Raw genomic sequence first — 20,690 nt, 5'->3', positions numbered from 1 at the left:
CAGGGCTGGAGACAGCAACAGGCTGGCTTAGATGAGGAGGAGGAGAAAGAATTAAGAAAGAGCAGGTGGCTTGAACTCACTTTCACATTTACACTGCTGGATTTGATGCTCTGTGCAACCATCCCAGTGCAGCAGCTCCAACACTGTTCCCCAGACAATCCTGCTCCTGGTAACAACCACCAAACTGCTACTGAAATACCATCAAGCTTGCAAACTCGACCCCAGGCTGGGAACCATTATTTTAAAGTTCACCTCTTCATAAGATCTGCACCGGGAAAGCAAAGCAGAATTTTAAATTACTTGGCCAGAATGATAAGGGGGAAAGAAAAAATAAATGGGAGGATATATTTGAACCTGATCTTTTAAATCCCTGCTTAAAATTCCAGCAGTGACAAAACCAGATTTAATAAAAAATAAGAAGAGATGCAAAGAGAAGGGAAGTTACAGCAGACAGTGTAGTCACAGACCTGTAAGCTCAGATTCACAGGTGTCACAGAGGAAAGATACCTCAGAGATATCAGTTGAACAAACTGAATTGGATTTCTGAGCCCTTATGATTTACAGACATGTAGTAATGAGAACTCACTTCTCCTTGTGCATGGGATTTAGGCTTGGCTTTCTGAATTTTTCTCCAAAAAATTACTTCTTTAACTCAAGTAGTTTGGGTCCAAATAGAAGCATCAGACCTCGTGTCCCAAAACCAACTGGTTCCCCCTGGTCCTCATGGGAGAATCAAACACCCACTCAAACCCGTATGAACTGGAGGCACAAAACACAGCAGTGCACCCACCAGGATGCTTCTGGTATTGAACTCATCTGGGAAATGCAGGGAATGCCAAAGCCCTTCCAGTAAAACTAGAAGGAATAAAAACTCCATCTGCTGTGCACCACTTGGAAAATAAGGCCCCACGCTGTGGAGTTCACATGTGCACAGAGAAGTGCAATACAGGTTCAGGCTTCAGCCACTGCCAGAAGATTGGTCTGCAGGGGGCACATACAGCAACGATGTGGTGTCTGATGTGGATCCTTCTACCAGGCTGAAAACATCACAGTGTCTGCCACCAACTGCTTGATTTTCCATTTTTATTTTGCATGGTCTTTGCAGACAGAGCATGTTATAAATACAACATTTGTAAAAACTCAACAGCTGAGACAATTCCTCATTTTGAAAGTGCATGTCAAACACGTACTTCTGACTTCTTCACATTTATAGGCAACTGATCAATAACATTTAACCTAATAAACCCAGTGCTTTTAAGTCTTTGGGGGGGAAAGCAGCAGAATGTATTCCTCCAGACATGAATTTTCCAAAAGAGTCTGTTAAAAACCATGCTGCATTGGTATCTGGTTACTATACAGAGGGATGTACATATATATATTTATTTATAGGCTCGCAGATAGAGCAAAGAACTCTAAGACCACATTAAAATGATGGTGATCTAAGGACCCAGCTGGCATAATTAGCAGAACCTGCCAAGAAGGAAAAGGTGATCTGTCCTCTAGCACCAGAACCACGGTTTAAGAGCAACAGCTCAAAGCATCATTGACCAGTAGGTAGCACATTTCTATCCCCTATTGACCAGAACTCATGTTTTAACGTGCAACCATGTCAAAAACACAAAGGCACAATTAATGGAGGAGAAAAAGTGATCAGTTCCTTCACAGAGCTGTAGGGACTGGGACTGCAGGACCTTGGGCCAGCTCAAACACACCAGTGATTAAAGGGACATCAAACAAGCACCAGGAAAAATTTGCCTTCTGCTTTTCCTAAACAAAAGTGCATCCTGTGATCAGACAAGGCAACAAAACCAGTGATCATTCAGCTGAAACAACAGATTTACAGGCTCATGGTTCATGCTTTGGCAACAGAATTTTAACAAGTGATCACCAAATTTAATACAACAAAAATGCCTATTCACAGTGTCATCTAAAATCCCGTTATGTCATGTCCAGCCAGGCAGAAGAAAATAAGCTTAAGTGGTGGTGGTGGTTGAACATTTCCTAAACAACCAGACTAAGGAATTAAGGAATCCTATTTAACATGATCGTAACTGACTGTTCCCCTCTCAGACACTGGAGATCCAGAAAATATGTCTCTGGATTTAAATCCCCTTGAACTTGGCTAGAAGTTACTTGCATTTAATCAATCAATACAGATGCAGACACACAATGTTTAGAAAACAGGAAAAAACAATGTTCTTAGTTCCCATTTGTGCTGATATTTACAGGAGTGGGTAAAGATTGTAGGCATGCCTCTAAACTACAGATTTCTGTGGGATAGCAAAAAAGTCAAGACTTAAAATACCATCCTTTCAAATACAGGGATTTCACAAAAATCGCTAGACACATCAGGTAAGACTCAGAGGGATCCTGGTTAAGAAAGTCAAACCTCTTTTACACACAACCCTCCACTCACATTTGAACTGGCCTGAATGATGACACACTGGAAAATAAAAAAAGGCACCAAGCAAAAACTTCAGACACTACAGTGAGCTGTGCTGACTAGTGATTTGTACACCTATCCCCAGGCACCCTTCTCTCCAGAGGGCACCACACACAGAAGATATTCAAGTGCTTTCAGTCAAAAAAAATAAAAATAAAACCAAAGCCCCCCCGCCAAAATGCAAACCATTAAGCAATTCCACAGGCCTAAAACTCAAACAGAAAGCAAGAAAACCTTGAAGTGGAGAAAATTGTCATTGTGTAGTTGTTCTTATTCGCAGGTCTGACTTAATTAAAGTGGAACTCTGAAGGTAAAAATCATTTGTGCAATAAGGACACTGTAAACCAGAGCCACTGCCCACCCAGCGCTGCTACCGAATGCTGTCCAAAAAATGCACTTCTGGGTACAGCGTGTTCACCAGGAGGGACAGGAGGTTATTGCCATCCTGAAGGCAGTGCTCAGGGTGCTTGATGAACACAGAGGCCTGGGAGAGCTGCTCCTGGTAATCCATGTATTGTTTGTTGGATGACATGGCTTCTAGAGCACTCAGTGCCTACAGGGAAAAGGGAAAATTCTGTTAGTTTTGTGTATTTTGGTCCATAACACAACACCGTGTGCACAATTCCCCTAAAGGATCCTCACCTACTACAGAACATAGAGTACTCAGAACAAAACAGTTGCAAACTGTCATCTCCTAACAGTGTTTCATGTCAACTTTCATTTTTCAAGCTGTTCTCTCCCCACGTTCAACACAAAAACTGCCCTATTATTGCTTCCTAGGATTCTGTAACCCAAATATTGTCAAATATCTATTTCATGAACTCAAGAACGGTTTCACAGAAATTATGTCAAACTACATGCTGCAACACACTTAAATCTTCACTTTAGGTTGTTCTTACGAATATACTGACTTTCATGGAAGTATTGTTTTGCTCCTATTTATAGTATTAAAGTTAAATATTAACTGTCACATTAAAAATCGTATGTTGGCAGGACTAGCAAGGGCAGCTGTAGAAAATATTTCTGACCAAGTTTTGTTCTTTTCTTAGAGAAACAAGCTGTACCAAGCTACTTTACTTTGGTTTCTAACCAACTCCTCCTTCCTCTTCTCAAGTGCTTACTGAAAGAACACCATGGTCAGTGCACATGCTAAAGGGGGAATGTTTATTTGTCACAGGCCTTTTAAGCCCTGACCTCACATAAACAAATGTCAGCATGAGTGTAGCCCTGCTTTATCACTGAAAAGCAGTGCAAATCACTAGCAGCACTGTTTTTTCCTGTTTGTTTTAAATTCCTTCTACCTGCTACACTCCAAACTTTCTGAGTCGGGCTTTACAGACGTGAGTTCATCTGCCCCTTTTAAACGTGTAAGATTCAAAAATGAATTTTTGAAAAAGAATGAATTCTTCATATTAACACAGAACACTGTATAAAGTTTTACCAGGATCACCTTTAGGACAGAGTCAAACACACAGTCCTGCTGCCAAAGTTTAGCAGCAAAGTGAGAGCAGGATTTACCTTGAAGAAATACTTAGAAATACTGCGACTCTTGGGTAAGAGTCACAAATACTTGTGACTCTTACAAAGCTCACCCCAAAAGCTAAACGAGCATGCAGACAGGGCATGCCAAGCAGCCAGAGATGGGCACACCTCACCTGCTGAGCCTTCTGGGACAGCCTGGGCTCCGAGCCGGCCTTGAGGCGCACCTGGCTCTCCGCAGGGATCTGCGCCAGGAGGAAGGCGGACAAACTGCGGGCAACCACGCGGAACCTGCACGGAGAGACCGAGGGGCAGGGTGACACCAGATCTGCAAGTCTCAACAGCAGGCACATGGTAAGAGCTACCCACGAGGCATCTCTCGTATGAGGAACAAAGTAAAGGCTTGAGAGGATCTATTCCAACGCATCAGAAACCGCTTCAGTGTCAAAGAACCCCAGAATGGTTTGGGTCGGAAAGGACCTTAAAGCTCACCTTGTTCCACCCCCTGCCATGGCAGGGACACCTTCCACAAGACCAGGCTGCTCCAAGCCCCATCCAATGTGGCCTGGGACACTTCCAGGGGTGGAAGGGGATACTAGGTATTCTCTGGGTATACACACAATAGGACACAACACATACTAGAAGATAATGTAATACCTCTATAGGAAATCCTGCATCTGTTTCAAGCCTAGCTGAAATACTCCTCAGGTGACAGAATGTAAAACATTACTATCACCCAAATAAATCAAGGGATGAGTTGAATGACACCAAGAATTCAGGGCAATTTGAACAGCAATGCATCCCAGAAGGTCTTTAAAAACATGAAGTTATGTTTAGGTGCAGAGTTGAGTTGCTGTTCTACAAACATTTATGGGGTTTTTCCTCAGTATTCTTTCCCGAGTGAACTTGATTTTGACACCTAACAACCAAACTTGGTGTCTCTGTTTAGAAGGTAGAGTGAATCACAATGCTCCTTTGTGCATCACTTAACATTTCCAATACCTCTAGATTAGGACAGAAATTCTAATGTGTCTGTTTTTATACAACATTTTGGGAAGTCAAGTGAAATAGTTTTCTAAAGACCAGGTGGAAGTACCTTCCTCTGACCAACAGTGCCTACAAACTTTGCTTAAGGGGGACATTAAGTCAGATTCAGAACTGCATTTTCTTTCCTTTTCCACCAGAACCTTTGCAGAGGTTCATACTTGCTTCTTAAGCTGATTAACACACCCACTGTGCTATTTCTGTGACAGGCCCAAAGAACATTACAGATCTGGGGGCAATGTGGGTTCTGATCACCTTTTAACACTGCGCTGGACCCAGACTGGGCATGCTGCACCCAGGTTTTTAAATACCATCACTCAAACCAATTAATTCCCCACAGCTCCAGCCCTCACCTGGGTGACAAAGGAGACCTCCTGCCCAGCCCAATAGCACCAAGTATTCCAGAAGTGAGTCTCTCTTCAGCCAGCTGGCTCTGCCGGGCCTGGATGGACAGCAGGATCCGGACGACAGATTCAATCAGAACGGGGTCATCCTGCTCCAGCTGCACCAAGGATAACTGCATGGCTTTGTGCCACCAGAGAAACAGCTTTGCCTCTTCCTTTGCTGAGCTTTAGGTAAAATTTAAAGAAAAAAAAATAAGAGAAAATAAAAATTTAAGAGTCAGCGCATAGGTCAAGAAGTTTATTCCCCTCCCCATTAGGTCTGTGAAGCTTGTTAATTAACAGCAGCTAATTTTATCACATGAGGATAGCATAACTGTACTATCCCACCAGTTATTGCACTGCTGTGACTGCTACTGTTATGGATTTGATCCACCAGCTAGCAGGTTTTAAGGGCCTGTAACTGGACAAAGAACAGTGCTTCCTTTTAAGCCCTACAACTGAAAATAAATGATACTGCAGTCATAAGTGGATTTAAACTTGCCTAAGACTTGGCACAAAAGGAATGAAGATGTATCTCCACTCGTTTGTTCTTTTCTTTACTTACCAATAAAACACTTTAGGAAGCACGGGATGTTGTTACCACAACAACTTAGATGTTTAATATGATCCTTGAGAAAAGGAAACATTGAAGCTTTTTGTTGAGTAAAGCCCAAAGTGAAGTTCCCCCATGCTATTTTTAATCTTTCCCCAAACAGTTGGCAGTTTAAGTTAACAAGCTCAGATTTTCCACCTAAAGCACCATCACGAGTTTCCTGCATCAGACTATCCTCACATTCCTCCTCCCAGTCGTTTCCCATCACAGGCAATCTCAGATCTGATGTTTAGAGCAAGGTTTAATCTGCTTTACATGGTGGCTTTGCTGTCTCCTTCATACCTTGGCAATGAAATTACTACAACACCTACCAGAGTGAAAGTATTTTTTGAATTTGAAGAGAACAGTGGGAACATACATTTTTCCAAATTGTTCTTTTAAGAAAATATGAACATTATCAACATTAACATGGAAAAATAATAATCAGGTTTACTAAATCCTGGCAATACCAGGAGCAACTCTAACTACCATTGCTACATGCATTAAATATTTTTATTTTGACCCCAAAGCAATGCATCCTTTCCCCTCAGAACCCAATAACAGTAACAATCTAAATTAAAGTTATCTAAGATGTTTTGCAGCAGCACAGGCTGCTAACCCTGGGCATCCCATCAGATGCTCCAGGTTTGGTTCAGAGCTGCTGCTCAGTCCCCAACCAGCAGCTTTCAACACAAGGTCTCTCATAGTGCCAGACTGAATATTCAGCACATAACTCATCCCACCTTGTGGACACACTGGGAAGTGTAACCCACAGTCATTCAGGGTTTGTTTTGAGTCATTTTAACAGAACACAAATCCAGGCCGTCATTGAAACCAAGCTAATCTGACTGAAAAATGACTGAAACTCACTAATTTTCTAGCGGATTAAATTCCTTCTTCCATTTAACCACTGCAGATAGACAGACCCTGTATTAGTAGATAGAGCAGGACAGGCAATTTCATCCAGCACTCTGTTGCAATTAACTTAATTAACCAGGGCTACCTAATAATACAAGCTTTACAGCCCTAAATAAACTTTACTCTAAATAATAATAATGATGATGATGATGATGATGATGATGATGATGATGATGATGATGATAATAATAATAATAATAATAATAATAATAATAATAATAATAATAAACATTAATAATAATAATAATAAACATTATTAATAATAAATATTAATATTAATATCATCATCCAAAAGTCCAGGCCCATTCAGAAGCTCCAAGTTTCACACCTGGGGTACACTTGCTCCAGCCATTTGCTGATGGTCAGCAGGATCTTCATTTCATTGGTAAGGGTTTGGTCAGTGTTCAGGCATTGCAGCAGGTAGACGTAGAGGGTCAGGTAACTTCCTAAAGACAGGCACTCCTGCAGGAATTCTTCCATGGTTAGCTCAGGAACTTGGAGGGAAGCAAGTATAGGGCCCCAGCCTAACTCCTGGTGGTGAGGGGAATCTTTGAAGAAAGAAGAAGGAAAGAACAGAAAGCATGTGAGAAAGCAGCACTTGGTAAAACCTAAAAACCAGAACTCCTAGTTAAGAGAATCTGGGCTGGTTAAGCTGTTTTTAAGGTAATCAGCATGCCATGCAACTCTGATGGAGAGAACAGAAGATTCCACTATCATAGGGCACCTCCTTGAGGTCAAGGTGAGATATTTTCCCAGCATTCAGCCAGGACTAAAATTTGAACATTTTAGCAATGGAATTAGAAGTATTTCCCTCAGGTGTACTGAAATCTTCCACACAGTGAAAGAAATAAAAATGTAGTTCTACAAGGATTATGTAAACAGAAAGAAGAAAGAAAGAAAAAAAAAAAAAAATCATGCACCCTACACTTTTTTTACCAAGCCAGAGTGGTTTTTTTCTTAAATTAGCTTACAGAACACTAGAGAAGGGAAAATGAGGAAGGAAAAATGTCTTCAGTTCTCTTGGGGTGATTTTTTTGTAAAACCACTTTATCTGGAAAAATGGCAACACTACACAGAGCAAATCAGTTTTCACAGAGATGGGTATGGATATTAATAAAACACACAATTAGGGCAGCTGTAAGACCCAAACCACAGTCACAGAATCCCAGAATGGTTTGGGTTGGAAGGGACATAGAAGACCATCTTATACCATCCCCTGCCATGGGAAGGGACACTTTCCACTATCCCAGATTGCTACAAGCCCCATCCAACCTGGCCTTGGACACTTCCAGGGATCCAGGGACAGCTACAGCTGCTCTGGGAAACCTGTTCCAAAGCCTTCCCACCCTGAAAGGGAAGAATTTCTCTATGATACCCCATCTACCCAGTGTGAAGCCATTTCTTCAAAGCAGAAGGGCTGGAACCAGGTGATCTTTAATGACACTTCCAAGCCAAACCAGTCCACAGTTCAAGACAATTTGTACTCAGTGGCATACCCTGTCAGATTAAGCCCTTTTCTGACCCAGAGATGGGGCAACTGAGAGGCATTTTAAAAACTTTTATTCCATTTTCAGTCTCATGTGAAGGGTGAGACAGTACAGCTATTATAATTCATGCCATCACAATCAGAAGCCAACTATTTCCTAATTACAATGCACTGTAAGTGTTTCTTGGCCTCTCAGCTTTTGCCATATCGTACTGTAGATGCCTTAAAGCCAATCATCTAAAACTACCCCTTGTGGGTCCCACTACAATGCATCTTTCATAGTTCCATTTCAAGTACCTAGTCTTATTTGCAAGGCCATCCTTTGAAACTTGTTTCTAGCTCCATTTCTCTCTCAACAATGTCTGTCCTATTCCAAGGCATTTCTAAGTCAGCATATCTTATCTCAAGGTTTGCATACAGATGCACACTGTGTGGGCCTTCTGTGGTACATCAGTATACCTCTTCTGCTTCAAGAAGTAGAATGGTTTTACAATTTGGAGCCATTTCTGAGTCACAGAATCATAGAATATTCAGGGTTGGAAGGGACCTTAAATACCATCTAGGTTCCACCCCCCCTGCCATAGGCAGGGACACTTCCACTAGATCAGGCTGCTCAAGGCCTTACCCAGTGTGCCCTGGAGCACTGCCAGGACTGAGGCACCCCCAGCTTCCCTGGGCAACCCGTGCCAGTGCATCACCACCCTCACAGCCAGAAGCAGGCCCTGAGAACTCTCCACAGCTCCATTTCCCACAATCCCAGAGCGCCCAGAGGCAGAGACAGGCTCCTACCGTGGCTGAAGTAGGAGGTGATGCAGGCCTCGGTGGTCTCGGCCATGTGGCGCACGGAGGCCAGGCTGTGGCAGGCAGCTGTGAGGAGGGGCATGGCCAGCAGCCCCTGCACCCTGCCCTCGATCCAGCGGCGCAGGCTCCCCCGCAAGGACTCGGCCGTGGTGATGCTGGAGTTGTTCAGCATCATCAGCGTCTCCGTGAACAGGCTGCTGAGGGCCAGGTGGCGCGTCTGCAGATCCATGTCTGCCAGGCAGAAACCACAGAACCCTTTCAGTGACAGACACCGGAACCCACTGGGGTTAATTACCACTGGGAAAAGCCTCTTCCTCGTTACACACCCGTGGGCAGGGAGAGACAGGACCCCTCACAACCATTTCTGGGGAGTACAGTGAGACACGGATTTCACCTGAACGCAGAGATTGACAGAGAAACCCCAAGATGGTACTAGTATTAAAAATGAGATCTAGATGATCTCACCACGCAATCCTGGATGTCTGGACATGTTATACCACTGTGGTACATCAGTATACTGCTTCTACTTCAACACTGTCAAGTTTTCCTGGTTTTACAATTTGGAACCATTTCTTGAGTCACAGAATCACAGAAAATTAAGGGTTGGAAGGGACCTCAAATACCATGTAGGTTCCCTGCCATAGGCACGGACACTTCCACTAGATCAGGTTGCTCAAGGCCTTTCCCAGTGTGGCCTGAAGCACTGCCAGGGTTGGGGCACCCCCAGCTTCCCTGGGCAGCCTGTGCCAATGTATCACCACCCTCACAGTAAGAATTTCTTCCTAATACCTAACATAATCTTCCCAATTTCAGTTTGTACCCATTGCTCCTAATCCCTCAGGACCAAGAGAATGGATTTGTGCCCTTCTTCCCTTTAAAAAAGAGGTAAATGACAAGTAAAATAAAAATTAGAAAAAACCCCAAACCGCCAGATGACAAAGAAATGAATCGTTCAAGCTCCTGTATGTCAGACAGTTTTACTCCAAAACTTAACCCCTGTTTTTAATGTTGGTTCTATCAGTCCTGACAGCTCTGTAGGGCAAGATTGATATTTTTGCTTTGTGCTAATATACCACCTATGTACACGTTACCAAAGTACCATGCCCTGCTGCCCATAAGGGAGATGTGACAGTAATGCAAATAATTAAACCATCAAACACGTTAATCAATCCACTCCGTGGAATAAAGGATTTTGACAGCTTAAAGTAGTTTGCCATTTCCTCAACACAGACCTGGGGGATTAAAGATGACCACATCATCTAGCAACTTGGCCATTTCTTGTTCCAAAACTGCAAGGGTTATCTTTCCACTTTGTTCTAAGGTGCTGAGGAACTGAACCACCTGGCGAATGTACACTCGGCACTTCAGTGTTGCATCCTGTCAAGCAAAATTAAAATCAATTAGGGACAAAAAAATTTTGAAAAAGAGAAAAACCACACCTAGAACTCTTTCAATATTCTGTAATATACACAAACATAACTTTACAAAAGCCAAGAATAGCAAGGAGATGCTTCAAAACTAGTTCAACTCACCAGGTGGATGTGACTATCTGAAGATGCCCCAAAGCCTGCTGAGATTTTCAGGAGCTTCACGATCAGTTCAGCTCCAGCATCCTTAGCAAGGATAACAGAGGGAGGGTAGTGACTGTTGCAGTAGCTGATGATGCTTTCATAGGATGAAATGCCCACAAGCTGCCAAGGAAGGGAGCTGGTCTGTCCAAGAAGATTTATGAGTGGAGATTCCTGCAGATTTAAAGACATCAGTTTAAGCTTCACCTTCCTTGCAGTTTTCAATTCATACTCACAGTACTCAATATTGGAAGGCAGTTCTGGCTTCAGTGAATTTGAAGGAGATGGAGCTGAAAACCCACAGAAATAGATAACCTTAAGGAGTCTGTCTGAAAAGCAATTCCTTATTCAAGCAGTAAGCTAACACATGTACTTCATCTCCAGCACTTGCAGAACTGTATTCAGACTATTGCAGCAGCTCTAACAAAAGTCTGTGAAAAATGTTAGGATTTGACATGTAAACATGTAAAGACAGCCAGAAATATATGGAGACCCTTCAAGTTAAAGTCACTTCAGTACATGTTTAAAAGAGGCATTAAAATATTATTTTTGAAAATACATTAATGCAAGTTCACAGGAGAAACTGTGTCCCTCATTTTCCATTTAGTGAGTCATCCACCAACCTAGGAACTCCTCATGTTGTTATTCTCATAAATACCACCCTGAACAACACAGCAGCCCCACAGCTCACACAGGCAGTGCCAGTCAGCAGATGTAAAAGCCTCTCTGTCTATGAGCAGCTCCCATCTATTCTTAAACATCTGCAGTGAAAAAGAGCCCCCTGGACACAGAGAAACACCAACTGGTACAGAGCTTTGTTAGAAGTTTAGACTGAGTATCAGGAAAAGGCTCTTCCCCATAGGGTGCTGGCACTGCCCAGGCTCCCCAGGGAATGGGCACAGCCCCGAGGCTGCCAGAGCTCCAGGAGCCTTTGGACAGCACTGCCAGGGATGCTCAGGGTGGGATTGCTGGGGGTCTGTGCAGGGGTAGGAGTTGAACTCAATGATTACTTCCAGCTAAGGATATTCTATATCCTATTCTATGTTTCTACAGGTTTTAGAATGAACAAATGCTGAAATTGTGGGGACAATCCAGAACCAACCCAAATTATACTACTTCTACAGGAATGTGACGCTGGTACAACAAGTACTCCTCAGGTTGCTCATGCCCTGGAACACAGGGTTGAGAAAGTCTGAGATTTAGATCAAGGTGTCACAGGAGTGCTCTGGGAGGCAAAAATCCTCCTGACAGTGGGTCAGTTTAACACACTGCTGGAGGGAAGGAGGGAATTCCTGAGGCTGACTCACACTGTGTGCAAACAGCTATCTTCTGAAGCTTGAGAAGCTTCTGATAAGCAAACACATTCAGGTCAAAGCACAGAATGCTGGTAACTTTCCTAACTGAAATACAACGATGGTCAAAGGCAGCCAGTGACATCTTGGTGCAGCATCTTGTAATGCCTCAGAGGAAATGGAGAGCAGAAGATTCTGCAAGTGGAAGAAAGCTGACAGATGTGAAATGGGACTTTTTAGGATGATCAAGACCCTCTGAAGAGTCCTCCAGAAACAATGAAGTGGATTTACTCCTAAGATCTCGTGTCCTTTCTAGTAAAGGATTATTTTTCTTTTAAGAGATGGGTATGAACCGTCACAAAAATTACCTCTTCACCTATAAGCTGTTCCTCCTTGGCCAGCAGGACCATCATGTACAGCAAACAGACAATCATGCTGTGAGTCTGAGGGTGAGGGTTGGGATTCCAGGCATCAGAGAGCACACTGACCCAGTTTACTTCACATAAAACATAACCCAAGAACAAGAAACAACTCTTGGGGCTGCCTCTTTCGATCTAGGAAGGAGAAAAGGAAAAAGACATGTGCATAAAACAATGTCAGACTAAGTCCTTTAATATTTTTCAGTTCCTTAGCCAGCTGTAAATCTACAGCAGCACTTTAGGTCAGCAGAGGAGCAGACAAATGTCTTTTCTCCATCATTTCCTTCTCCCTCTTGCAGCTTTACCTTGTCTCAGACGACTTGAAGTGAGAACAACACGGCAATAGCAAAATATATTAAATCTAACTAAAAACATTAAATACATATGCAATAAATGAGATACTCAGCAGATCAACAAAGAGGGAGCTGTACAGCCCCCACAACTTTGTCTAAGACTTAAAAGCACTCCTTCACAAAAATCCACCACAAATTGAGCAGCTATGAATGCTAAAAACAAACTTTACTTTAAAAGCCTACTTGCTAATCTCCAGCTATTTTCAAGGGCAGCACTGACTATGAACTTAATTCAACAGATGCCACGAACTCACTTTAAAGAACTCTTCCATAAGCATCTGGTCTGGATGCATTTCCTTCCATGGAAGCCTTCTGAACTCAGTGTGGAAAGCGTAGAGAATAAACTCTGGCATTTTGGGGGCTGTGCAACACTCACAGTAATGCATTAGGTGTAACCAGAGAGCCCCATGGTGGCTTGGCAACAGCTTTTCTAGAATCAAAGAAAATGGCTGAATTAACAACAGAAAAAAATTCAGATATAACTTGATTGCAGCAAAAAGTCTATTTTTGAAGATTAAAAACTTGTAAGTTACACTAAAACACACTCAAAGAGAAAAATGCACACTAAACTTTAGTGGTTTTTTCCTCCAACTCAACAAGTGGGGAGGCTTAGGATTTCATGCTCACCTTTGAAGCTCTCATGCAAAAGCTTGATGCAATCTGCAAACAGGCTGACCACAGTGGAGGCTACAGGAGTGTCACTCTCCAGCCAAGGGTAGCAGGGCTGGCTACTGAAAAGAAGCACAACACAAATTTCAGTGTTCAGTTACCTGAGCATAAATATTTGCAATTTAGATACTCTAAAGCAGTGAAGGATAGGTATCAGCAGTCCTTCCAGTTTCAGCTTTTTGGGACTCTTCTCTTCTTCCTTAGAAGAGCTGCATAGTTCACCATCCCACTGAAGATCCACTGAGTAAGCATAAATTACTTGTTTGATATTTCATAACAGAGTTGAAACAACAGAGTTTCTCAATAAAATTATTCACCAACTGCAAACAACCTTCTACCTTCAGTGCTGAAGGGTACACTCACAACTCCAAAAGCTTTAAATTTTGAAAGAAAGCAAAATTTGAATGTATCGTAGCATAATAACTTTTCATGTGAAGACAGAAGTACACAGGGCAATAGATTCATCACAGCATTCATTTAGCCTAAAATTTCTTTATATACTACTGGAATTTGGGGTTGTATTTGTTTGGCTTTTTTGTTTTCTTTTAAACATGTATTATAGATATTATGGAAGTTAAAAAACTTGAATCCGAAATTCAAGTTTCAGTGTTTTTTAAACTGAGTGAAACCCTTCAAATAATCAAGCCTTGCTTGTATTATTACAAGATCTTTCTCATATCTAAAATAATTATTTTATCTAAATCTTGGAAAAATTTATGTAGGTCATGAAATAGTTCTGTAATTATTAAGGAAATGACAAAGTGAGAGCTATTTAAATGGAAGGCAAGACAGTCACAAATTATTGAAAACCAGGTAATAATGAAAGCCATTCTTACAGGACTAAAGCCTCTACTTTAGCAAAAATTCATTTAATTTTAAAATGCAATATATACCTTGCATCTTCTTTCTCCAGGACCAGTATCCATGGTTTAAAGAGTCCAGCAATGACTGAGTACAAGGACTGCAATGCTATAAAGAAACAAAACAAAGTTGCTTTTTTTCCTTCAAATTAAAACCAGTGAAAATATTACACTTTTCTAAATGTGGATATAATATCCGTTTCTCATTCTAACATTCACAGAATTATAGAATAATCAAGACTGGAAAAGATCTCTAAGATCATTGAGTCCAACCATTCAATCAGTTCTTTCTGGTCAAATAAAAATTTAAAATACAATATGCTTAATAATAGCTTAAGTTAACAATAGGGCTGTTTTAACAACCATCATAAGCATTTTGCATTGTTAAGATGTTTTATTAATACACTTTTAATAACACACCAGAGATTGTGGGGGCAATAACCATTCTTGCTTTAAACCCGCACATATTAAAATGTGTTAATTAATATTTAAATTAAAATTAATTTTTAAAAAAGTAAAGGCTGACTTTTTCCAGATTTAAATCATGCATGATGAAATTCAATAGTGTCTCCTTCCAAACCTCTGCTCAGTGCAAAAGACTCTATTTTTCTTAAGAAAGTACAATCGCCTCATAAAATAATCTTGAAGGAAGCTCAAATATTAAAAAAGCTTCCTCTCAGATTATAAAGCATAAAGCCCTACATGGCCATGAAGTAGCAGCAACATTTCCCATCTGTATTTTAATATTATCACTATTGCACAAATGCAAAGTAAGAAGATTTTGCTGTATATTTAAATGGCCCTTAACAGAGGGAATTGGAGAAATCAGGTGTCTGTTCTTAAGTAATTTGATTTTAAGACACATTACCTGCTAAAATTCTGCTACTGCCAACAGGCTCTTGGGCTAAATTAGCAACTTCATTGTCAATCAGTCGTTTAATGAGATACTCCAGGAATGTGTTCACTGCAGCCACATAAGGAGTCCATTTTGAAAACAGGCCAAAAGTCCTGAAGTCCACCGAGGCCAGTCGGAGTTTGCAGAAGGATGTAGAAAGCCATTCTATTGTCTCTCTGACCTGTAAAAAGAAGGAAGCTATGAATCAGCTGCAGAAAGGCTGCACAGCAATGTTATCTGTCACTGGAGGGCATCTGTATCACCTGAAAAACATAAATCAACCCAAGAGGCACCCACCTGTTCTGTGGAGAGCAGAGATTTTGCAGCATCCCTCACCACAGGACCTTCAGCAGAATCACTTTTCTTGAAACTGCCCTGCTCAGCCACTGCTGAATCACACCCCAAAGCCTGAAGTGATGCCTTCCAACAGTCAGGGCTTAGAAGCTGCTCTGATGAGCCTTAGGAGAAAGAAGGGAATGCATTTGTGAAAACCAGAAAGATGTTAGTCCCTTTCTCCAAACAAGTCAGACAAGGTTGAAATTAGAGCTCCCTGCTTCTTGAAAAATTAAGTAAAGTGAGGGTTTGAAAGCCCCAAGTTTAAGAGTGAGAGATCATCTCTACTTTGCAAATGTAATCAACTCAACATTTCCTTCTGGCACCTACATGTTTCTCTTCTTAGACAACTTCCCAAGCACTTGGTAAATCCCTGGCTGCAAATACCCACTACGAGACAGCTACTCCCTCAGCAGGTATGGTTTGACAAAGAGAAGCACTTTTGTTCTCATTTGAGGGGCACATAAGAATATGGGTGGCATCAAATGTCAGCCATTGCTGACATTTTCAGCAGATTTCAGCATCAGTTACACATTATCATAATTCCAGCTCTCCACCTGACATTGAAGGGTAATCAAAAACAAGGGTTCTGCATTTCAGACTATGGCACAACCATCATTAATAGGTGCTAATATTGGCCTAATTGGTGCTAAACATGGACTAATAGTCCATTAACAGAAGACTCTCCTCCATCCTTCTGTTGCTACATGGGATGAAAATCTGTTGTCACTGATGTGTATGCCTTGACCCACAGAAGAGCTACAATATGTCTAAAAAAAACTACATTACATAGCAAGGCACATAAAAACACCCAAGGTAGAAACCTAAGGAAGTGTAAATCATTCTGCAGTTTAACTCTACTGCACAGGGTTCATATTTTTAAGCCAGAAAGGTTCTGCACAAAGGCTTAGGATGCATCACCTCAGATACTCACTTTGCACAAACAACCTTAAGAAATCACTGTAGTGGTCAGGGAACTGATATTGGAGAAGGTTAGTCCAGTGCTTGCAGAAGATATTAAATGGCATCAAAATATCTTCTTCAGGTTCCAGGCCACATGCATTGAGAGCCAGGTGAATGGACTCCAGGAGCTGGGTGCGCTCCGCGAGAGGCGGCTTGGCCACGCTCAACCACTGCGTCAGGTCGAACTGCAACAGAGCACAGGCAGCGTCTGTGAGCAGGACATTCAGCAGACACCACACCTTTGGGAGGAGGGAGAAGTCACCAGGGAAATTAAATAATGATATTTCTATGTATCTAAGAAAAACCACATGAACTTGCATGTTGTTAGCCCGAACTCCCAACCTCACTCTCAAAGGCAATGATTTAGCGTACTGCAGAAGTCTCTAGATGTAAGGAACAGCCCTTGGCCGAGAGGCTCAGATTCATAAAAATGAGTCTGAGTTTCCACACAAGCATTAAACTGGACTGATGCCCACAGCCCATACATTTTCAGGAAGAGGAGCAAAGCTTTTGTAGCCCTTGAGCACCTGCTCAGACCTTGGTCAGCAGGGCCAGTAGTGCCACCGTGGACAGCCCAGAGCCCTGCCCAGGACAGACTGCCTGCTGCTCCCTGTAAGGAAGAGGAAAATCAGAGCATTATCAAAGGCCAAGTGTTACACTGATTTCTCCACTGGCAGTATCATGAGATGTGCAAATCACATCTTGCTCTATTACCTATTCTGTCCGTTTTAGGACAGGCAGAAAGGACATGGATGCCAAGAAGAGCTGGAAAATGCAGACACTGTCCCAAATTTTGTTTTGATTGTTAGACACCTGGCATTCACTGGCTATTGAATGAATGTCTTTGCAGAGATACCAGGCAGAAGAAGTCATCAAGAGATGGTTTTAATTTCAGCAGTAAGCCTGGGAAGCACAAACTGATACTATCTAGGCTAGAAAAGGCTACTTAAGCTATTTGCTTTTGACTCCAGCCCCTCTTGAGCTTAAATGTAACACTTACCACTCAGTATGACCAACACAGCTCTATAGAACCTGTCAATGCTATTTTAATGTACCAGATTTGCACCTCTTTCCTCTTTAGCTTAAGGACATGGTCTTTAGGCAAAGAACACCCACCTTTGTCAGCAGCATGAAGACAACATCGCTGTTATCCTCACTCAGAAAGGCCACGACTTTTTCGTACAAAGTCACAAATTCACTGGGAGAGGCTACAGGAGTGAAGTAAGGGGAGAGAAGAGTACAGAGCCTCCGGTTCTGTAGGATGGTCTGGAGCAGATGCTTGCACTCTGATTTGGTCCCACTGATGAACACCTGAGAGAAGTGGGAATGGTGGAAAAAATAACAGCCAAATACCAGCCAACTGGAAAATAAACCTCTTAGGCTTGTTGTTGAGACACCCACAGTTTTGGTCCTTTTATAAAAAGGGAAGTTTTTCTCAAAAACAAGAGGCTGAGATTATAAGATTAACATCATCTAAATGCTGCTACTCCACAAGATATAACACAAAACAAAGATGTCTTCCTAGCTCACTTTAGACTAGCATTTGTGATAACATATGTTGTCTAAAATACCCAGAAATACTATTTTTTTCTGATGGAATAGCATAAGAAAATGAATCCTGATTTCACCAGCCCTGCTTGATAAAAGGAAAAATTTAACAGAATTACAGCTGTGAAGAACTTCTCAGTACTTCAGCTGTTAGAGGTGCTCAAGGACAGCTGCACATTGAAATAAGCTGTATTTAAGATAAAAGTAAGTATCTGGACCCAAAGCAGAGCTAATGATTTTTCTCAGAGCACAAGCACAGCACACATTACCAGCACCAGCACCAAGCACTTGTCTTCTCTGCCAGCAAACTTCTGATATAACTAGAAAGGTTTAGTCTAAATACAGAGGTTGATAAGGTGTGCATCAACCAGAAAGTGACAGGTAAAAGCAAAGTCTATGCTGAAGTACATTTTTATGAACTGAAAGTATCCAAACCTTAGTTACCTGCCCAAAACTCCAGCATTTAAATTAACTAACACAATGACAATTTGTTAACACTAAGCAGAGACACCACAGAGCAAGTTTTTATTTTGCTTAAATATAAACTTCACCTCTCCTAAAGATTGTGCACATTACACAATTAGCTGAAAACAAAATGGGATAGAAGCTCAGAAATTAAGTTTAAAGCTTCTGAACACATTTGGGACCACCTCCCCCCCACTAACAACAGTGAAATTGGAAAGAATAAACACCAAAAATCAAATTTTAAAAATTTAGAAAATATTTTCAGATTCAAGAAATAAACTCACTTGGCCCAGAATCTCAATGCAGGATGTGAAGAACTGCCTTGTGGGAGGATTACGTTGAGTTTCATCACACACATATTCTACCAATGTAAAAAACAAACCAATTCCAACTTTCTTGATTGCAGGCATAGGCTGCACCTTGTAGATATTTATCAGGGCCCTAAAAAAAATAAGTTAACAAGGCAAATTAATTTTACATACAGAGAATAACCTGTGACAATAAAGAAAGGTTTCTTGCCAATATACAGCCTTGAGATGAGTATTTGTGATATTCCCTGAGTATCCCTCCTTCTCATATCCAGACTGAAAAGTCACGGATTTAGCTCATGTACTTCTGCTGCCTGAAATGGATACTTCCAAACCTTAGAAAGTCTCCATAATCAGTCAGCAAGTGAACACTGAAAAACATCTAAAGCATCATTCCAATGGATTATTTCTTCCTTTAATCATGTACTCCTCATATTCTGATGGCATCTCAACTGCCTTGTATTGCAAGAGAACCTACCCCGTTTTATTTCACAGGCTCAACAAGAAAAGAATTAAAACAGAATCAGTCTTTTCTTGTGCACTGCCAAGTAAACATTTCATTGAGACCAAACCCCTGTCTTCATTAAATCTAAATTAAATCAGGTGAAGAAGATGCAATTCCATAGATGTAAATCCCAAGAACTAGTTCATCCACAGAATTTTTCAGGTTAGTGATCAAGAATGAACAAGCAGAAGTAGTACACAAATCCTTTTACTTGTACAATCATTACACTCTATAATAAACCAGCTACACTAAGAGAATCCCAGCAGAAATCTGGAAGATTGAGGATAAAGTTGCTAAAGTGGACTTCTGGGATAAACTGTAAAAGTGAGGAAGAGAGCCTTGGACGACCCCATTTTATTCACACCCAACCCCAAAAAAAGTGCTATTATCTAGCCAGCTTCCACTGCACCATTTTGTTTCACCTATGGAAAAACTACTTAAAATTTTAGCACTCTATTAAAGATTTATGTCCTGAGCTATAATGAAGAAAAACCCATAGAGAGTCATATTCACACCATGTAATTTAGCCTATGGCTGAGACAGCTGTGGTACAAGTTTGCCACTTCCTAAAGTTTAGCACAGCATCCTTGTCATCACTCAGTGTCCTCTTACAGCATCAGGAGGGCTATTATAATGCACAGAACAATCAAAAGAAGTAGAAAACAATAAACAGAAGTGCAATGCTGTGTGCCCTGCTGAGCCTGAGTGACCCCGTGATAATAGGAATTACCGTGTCACAAACACACAGGTCTCAGGATCCCAGCTCTGTTGTTGGCCCAAGCTGATGAGCACGAGGGAAAACACACTAACAGGTTCCACATTTTAAACTCTAACACACCAAAATGGAATCACAAACACCATTACCCAGACCAGCATCTGGGCAACCTACGTTATGAAATTCTCCACGTGCACAGCTGCTTCCACAACACCCAGGGAAGGTGGCTTCATGGCTTCTGCCTGCAGCTGTCTCACTTCTTTACGCAAAGCATGAAGCTGCTGGCTCACTGCTTCATTTTTGTGCTTCCCTTCAAACTAAATGACAAAAAGACACACATTCATTGAAGAATTAACACGGTTTTGCTAGAACACTTCCATGTTGCAGCTATTTCCAAAAACTAAGCAGAGTCCAGTCAGAGAACTCTGAATTTGGATGGCTTTCCCCCTGAGAGCTTTCATCAGATTTAGTACATCGTGCCCAAGCACACATCCTTGGTCATGTTCCTAATTAATTATCACACACGCTAATAGAATTCATGTCTTTTATCTAAGGCTTTTAATCCACAGGGACTGAAACTTAGAGGGGATCAAAAAATTAATTTACTAAGCAACATGGGAGTATTTCCATAAACATTTTCATGCTTCTATT

The 20,690-nt window shown here is 41.5% G+C and overlaps 1 protein-coding gene across 4 annotated transcripts in view; it reads right to left on the bottom strand.

Moving 5' to 3' along the window:
- Positions 1 to 1,066: 1,066 nt before the first annotated feature.
- Positions 1,067 to 20,690, bottom strand: part of EPG5 (ectopic P-granules 5 autophagy tethering factor) — a 54,941-nt gene continuing 35,317 nt past the window's right edge. For 2 of the 4 annotated variants that reach the window (XM_036403168.2, XM_036403169.2), the window contains exons 28-44: positions 20,214 to 20,356; positions 18,796 to 18,952; positions 17,615 to 17,809; positions 16,470 to 16,683; positions 15,500 to 15,660; positions 15,176 to 15,383; positions 14,341 to 14,416; positions 13,406 to 13,509; positions 13,033 to 13,208; positions 12,375 to 12,560; positions 10,679 to 10,888; positions 10,379 to 10,523; positions 9,135 to 9,377; positions 7,188 to 7,407; positions 5,320 to 5,535; positions 4,099 to 4,213; positions 1,067 to 2,996 (exon numbers count right to left, since the gene is read on the bottom strand). In XM_036403168.2, coding sequence (XP_036259061.1) covers positions 2,814 to 2,996; positions 4,099 to 4,213; positions 5,320 to 5,535; positions 7,188 to 7,407; positions 9,135 to 9,377; positions 10,379 to 10,523; positions 10,679 to 10,888; positions 12,375 to 12,560; positions 13,033 to 13,208; positions 13,406 to 13,509; positions 14,341 to 14,416; positions 15,176 to 15,383; positions 15,500 to 15,660; positions 16,470 to 16,683; positions 17,615 to 17,809; positions 18,796 to 18,952; positions 20,214 to 20,356 — 2,952 coding nt within the window. In that variant the 3' untranslated portion in view covers positions 1,067 to 2,813. The remainder of the gene's footprint in view (positions 2,997 to 4,098; positions 4,214 to 5,319; positions 5,536 to 7,187; positions 7,408 to 9,134; positions 9,378 to 10,378; positions 10,524 to 10,678; positions 10,889 to 12,374; positions 12,561 to 13,032; positions 13,209 to 13,405; positions 13,510 to 14,340; positions 14,417 to 15,175; positions 15,384 to 15,499; positions 15,661 to 16,469; positions 16,684 to 17,614; positions 17,810 to 18,795; positions 18,953 to 20,213; positions 20,357 to 20,690) is intronic. The other 2 variants (XM_036403170.2, XM_054517909.1) reach the window with 1 other exon arrangement.

Source organism: Molothrus ater, chromosome Z (genome assembly GCF_012460135.2).
Source record: "Molothrus ater isolate BHLD 08-10-18 breed brown headed cowbird chromosome Z, BPBGC_Mater_1.1, whole genome shotgun sequence".
NCBI lineage: Eukaryota > Metazoa > Chordata > Aves > Passeriformes > Icteridae > Molothrus > Molothrus ater.
Note: the sequence above shows the minus strand (reverse complement) of the source record. Positions and strands in the feature narration are given on the sequence as shown.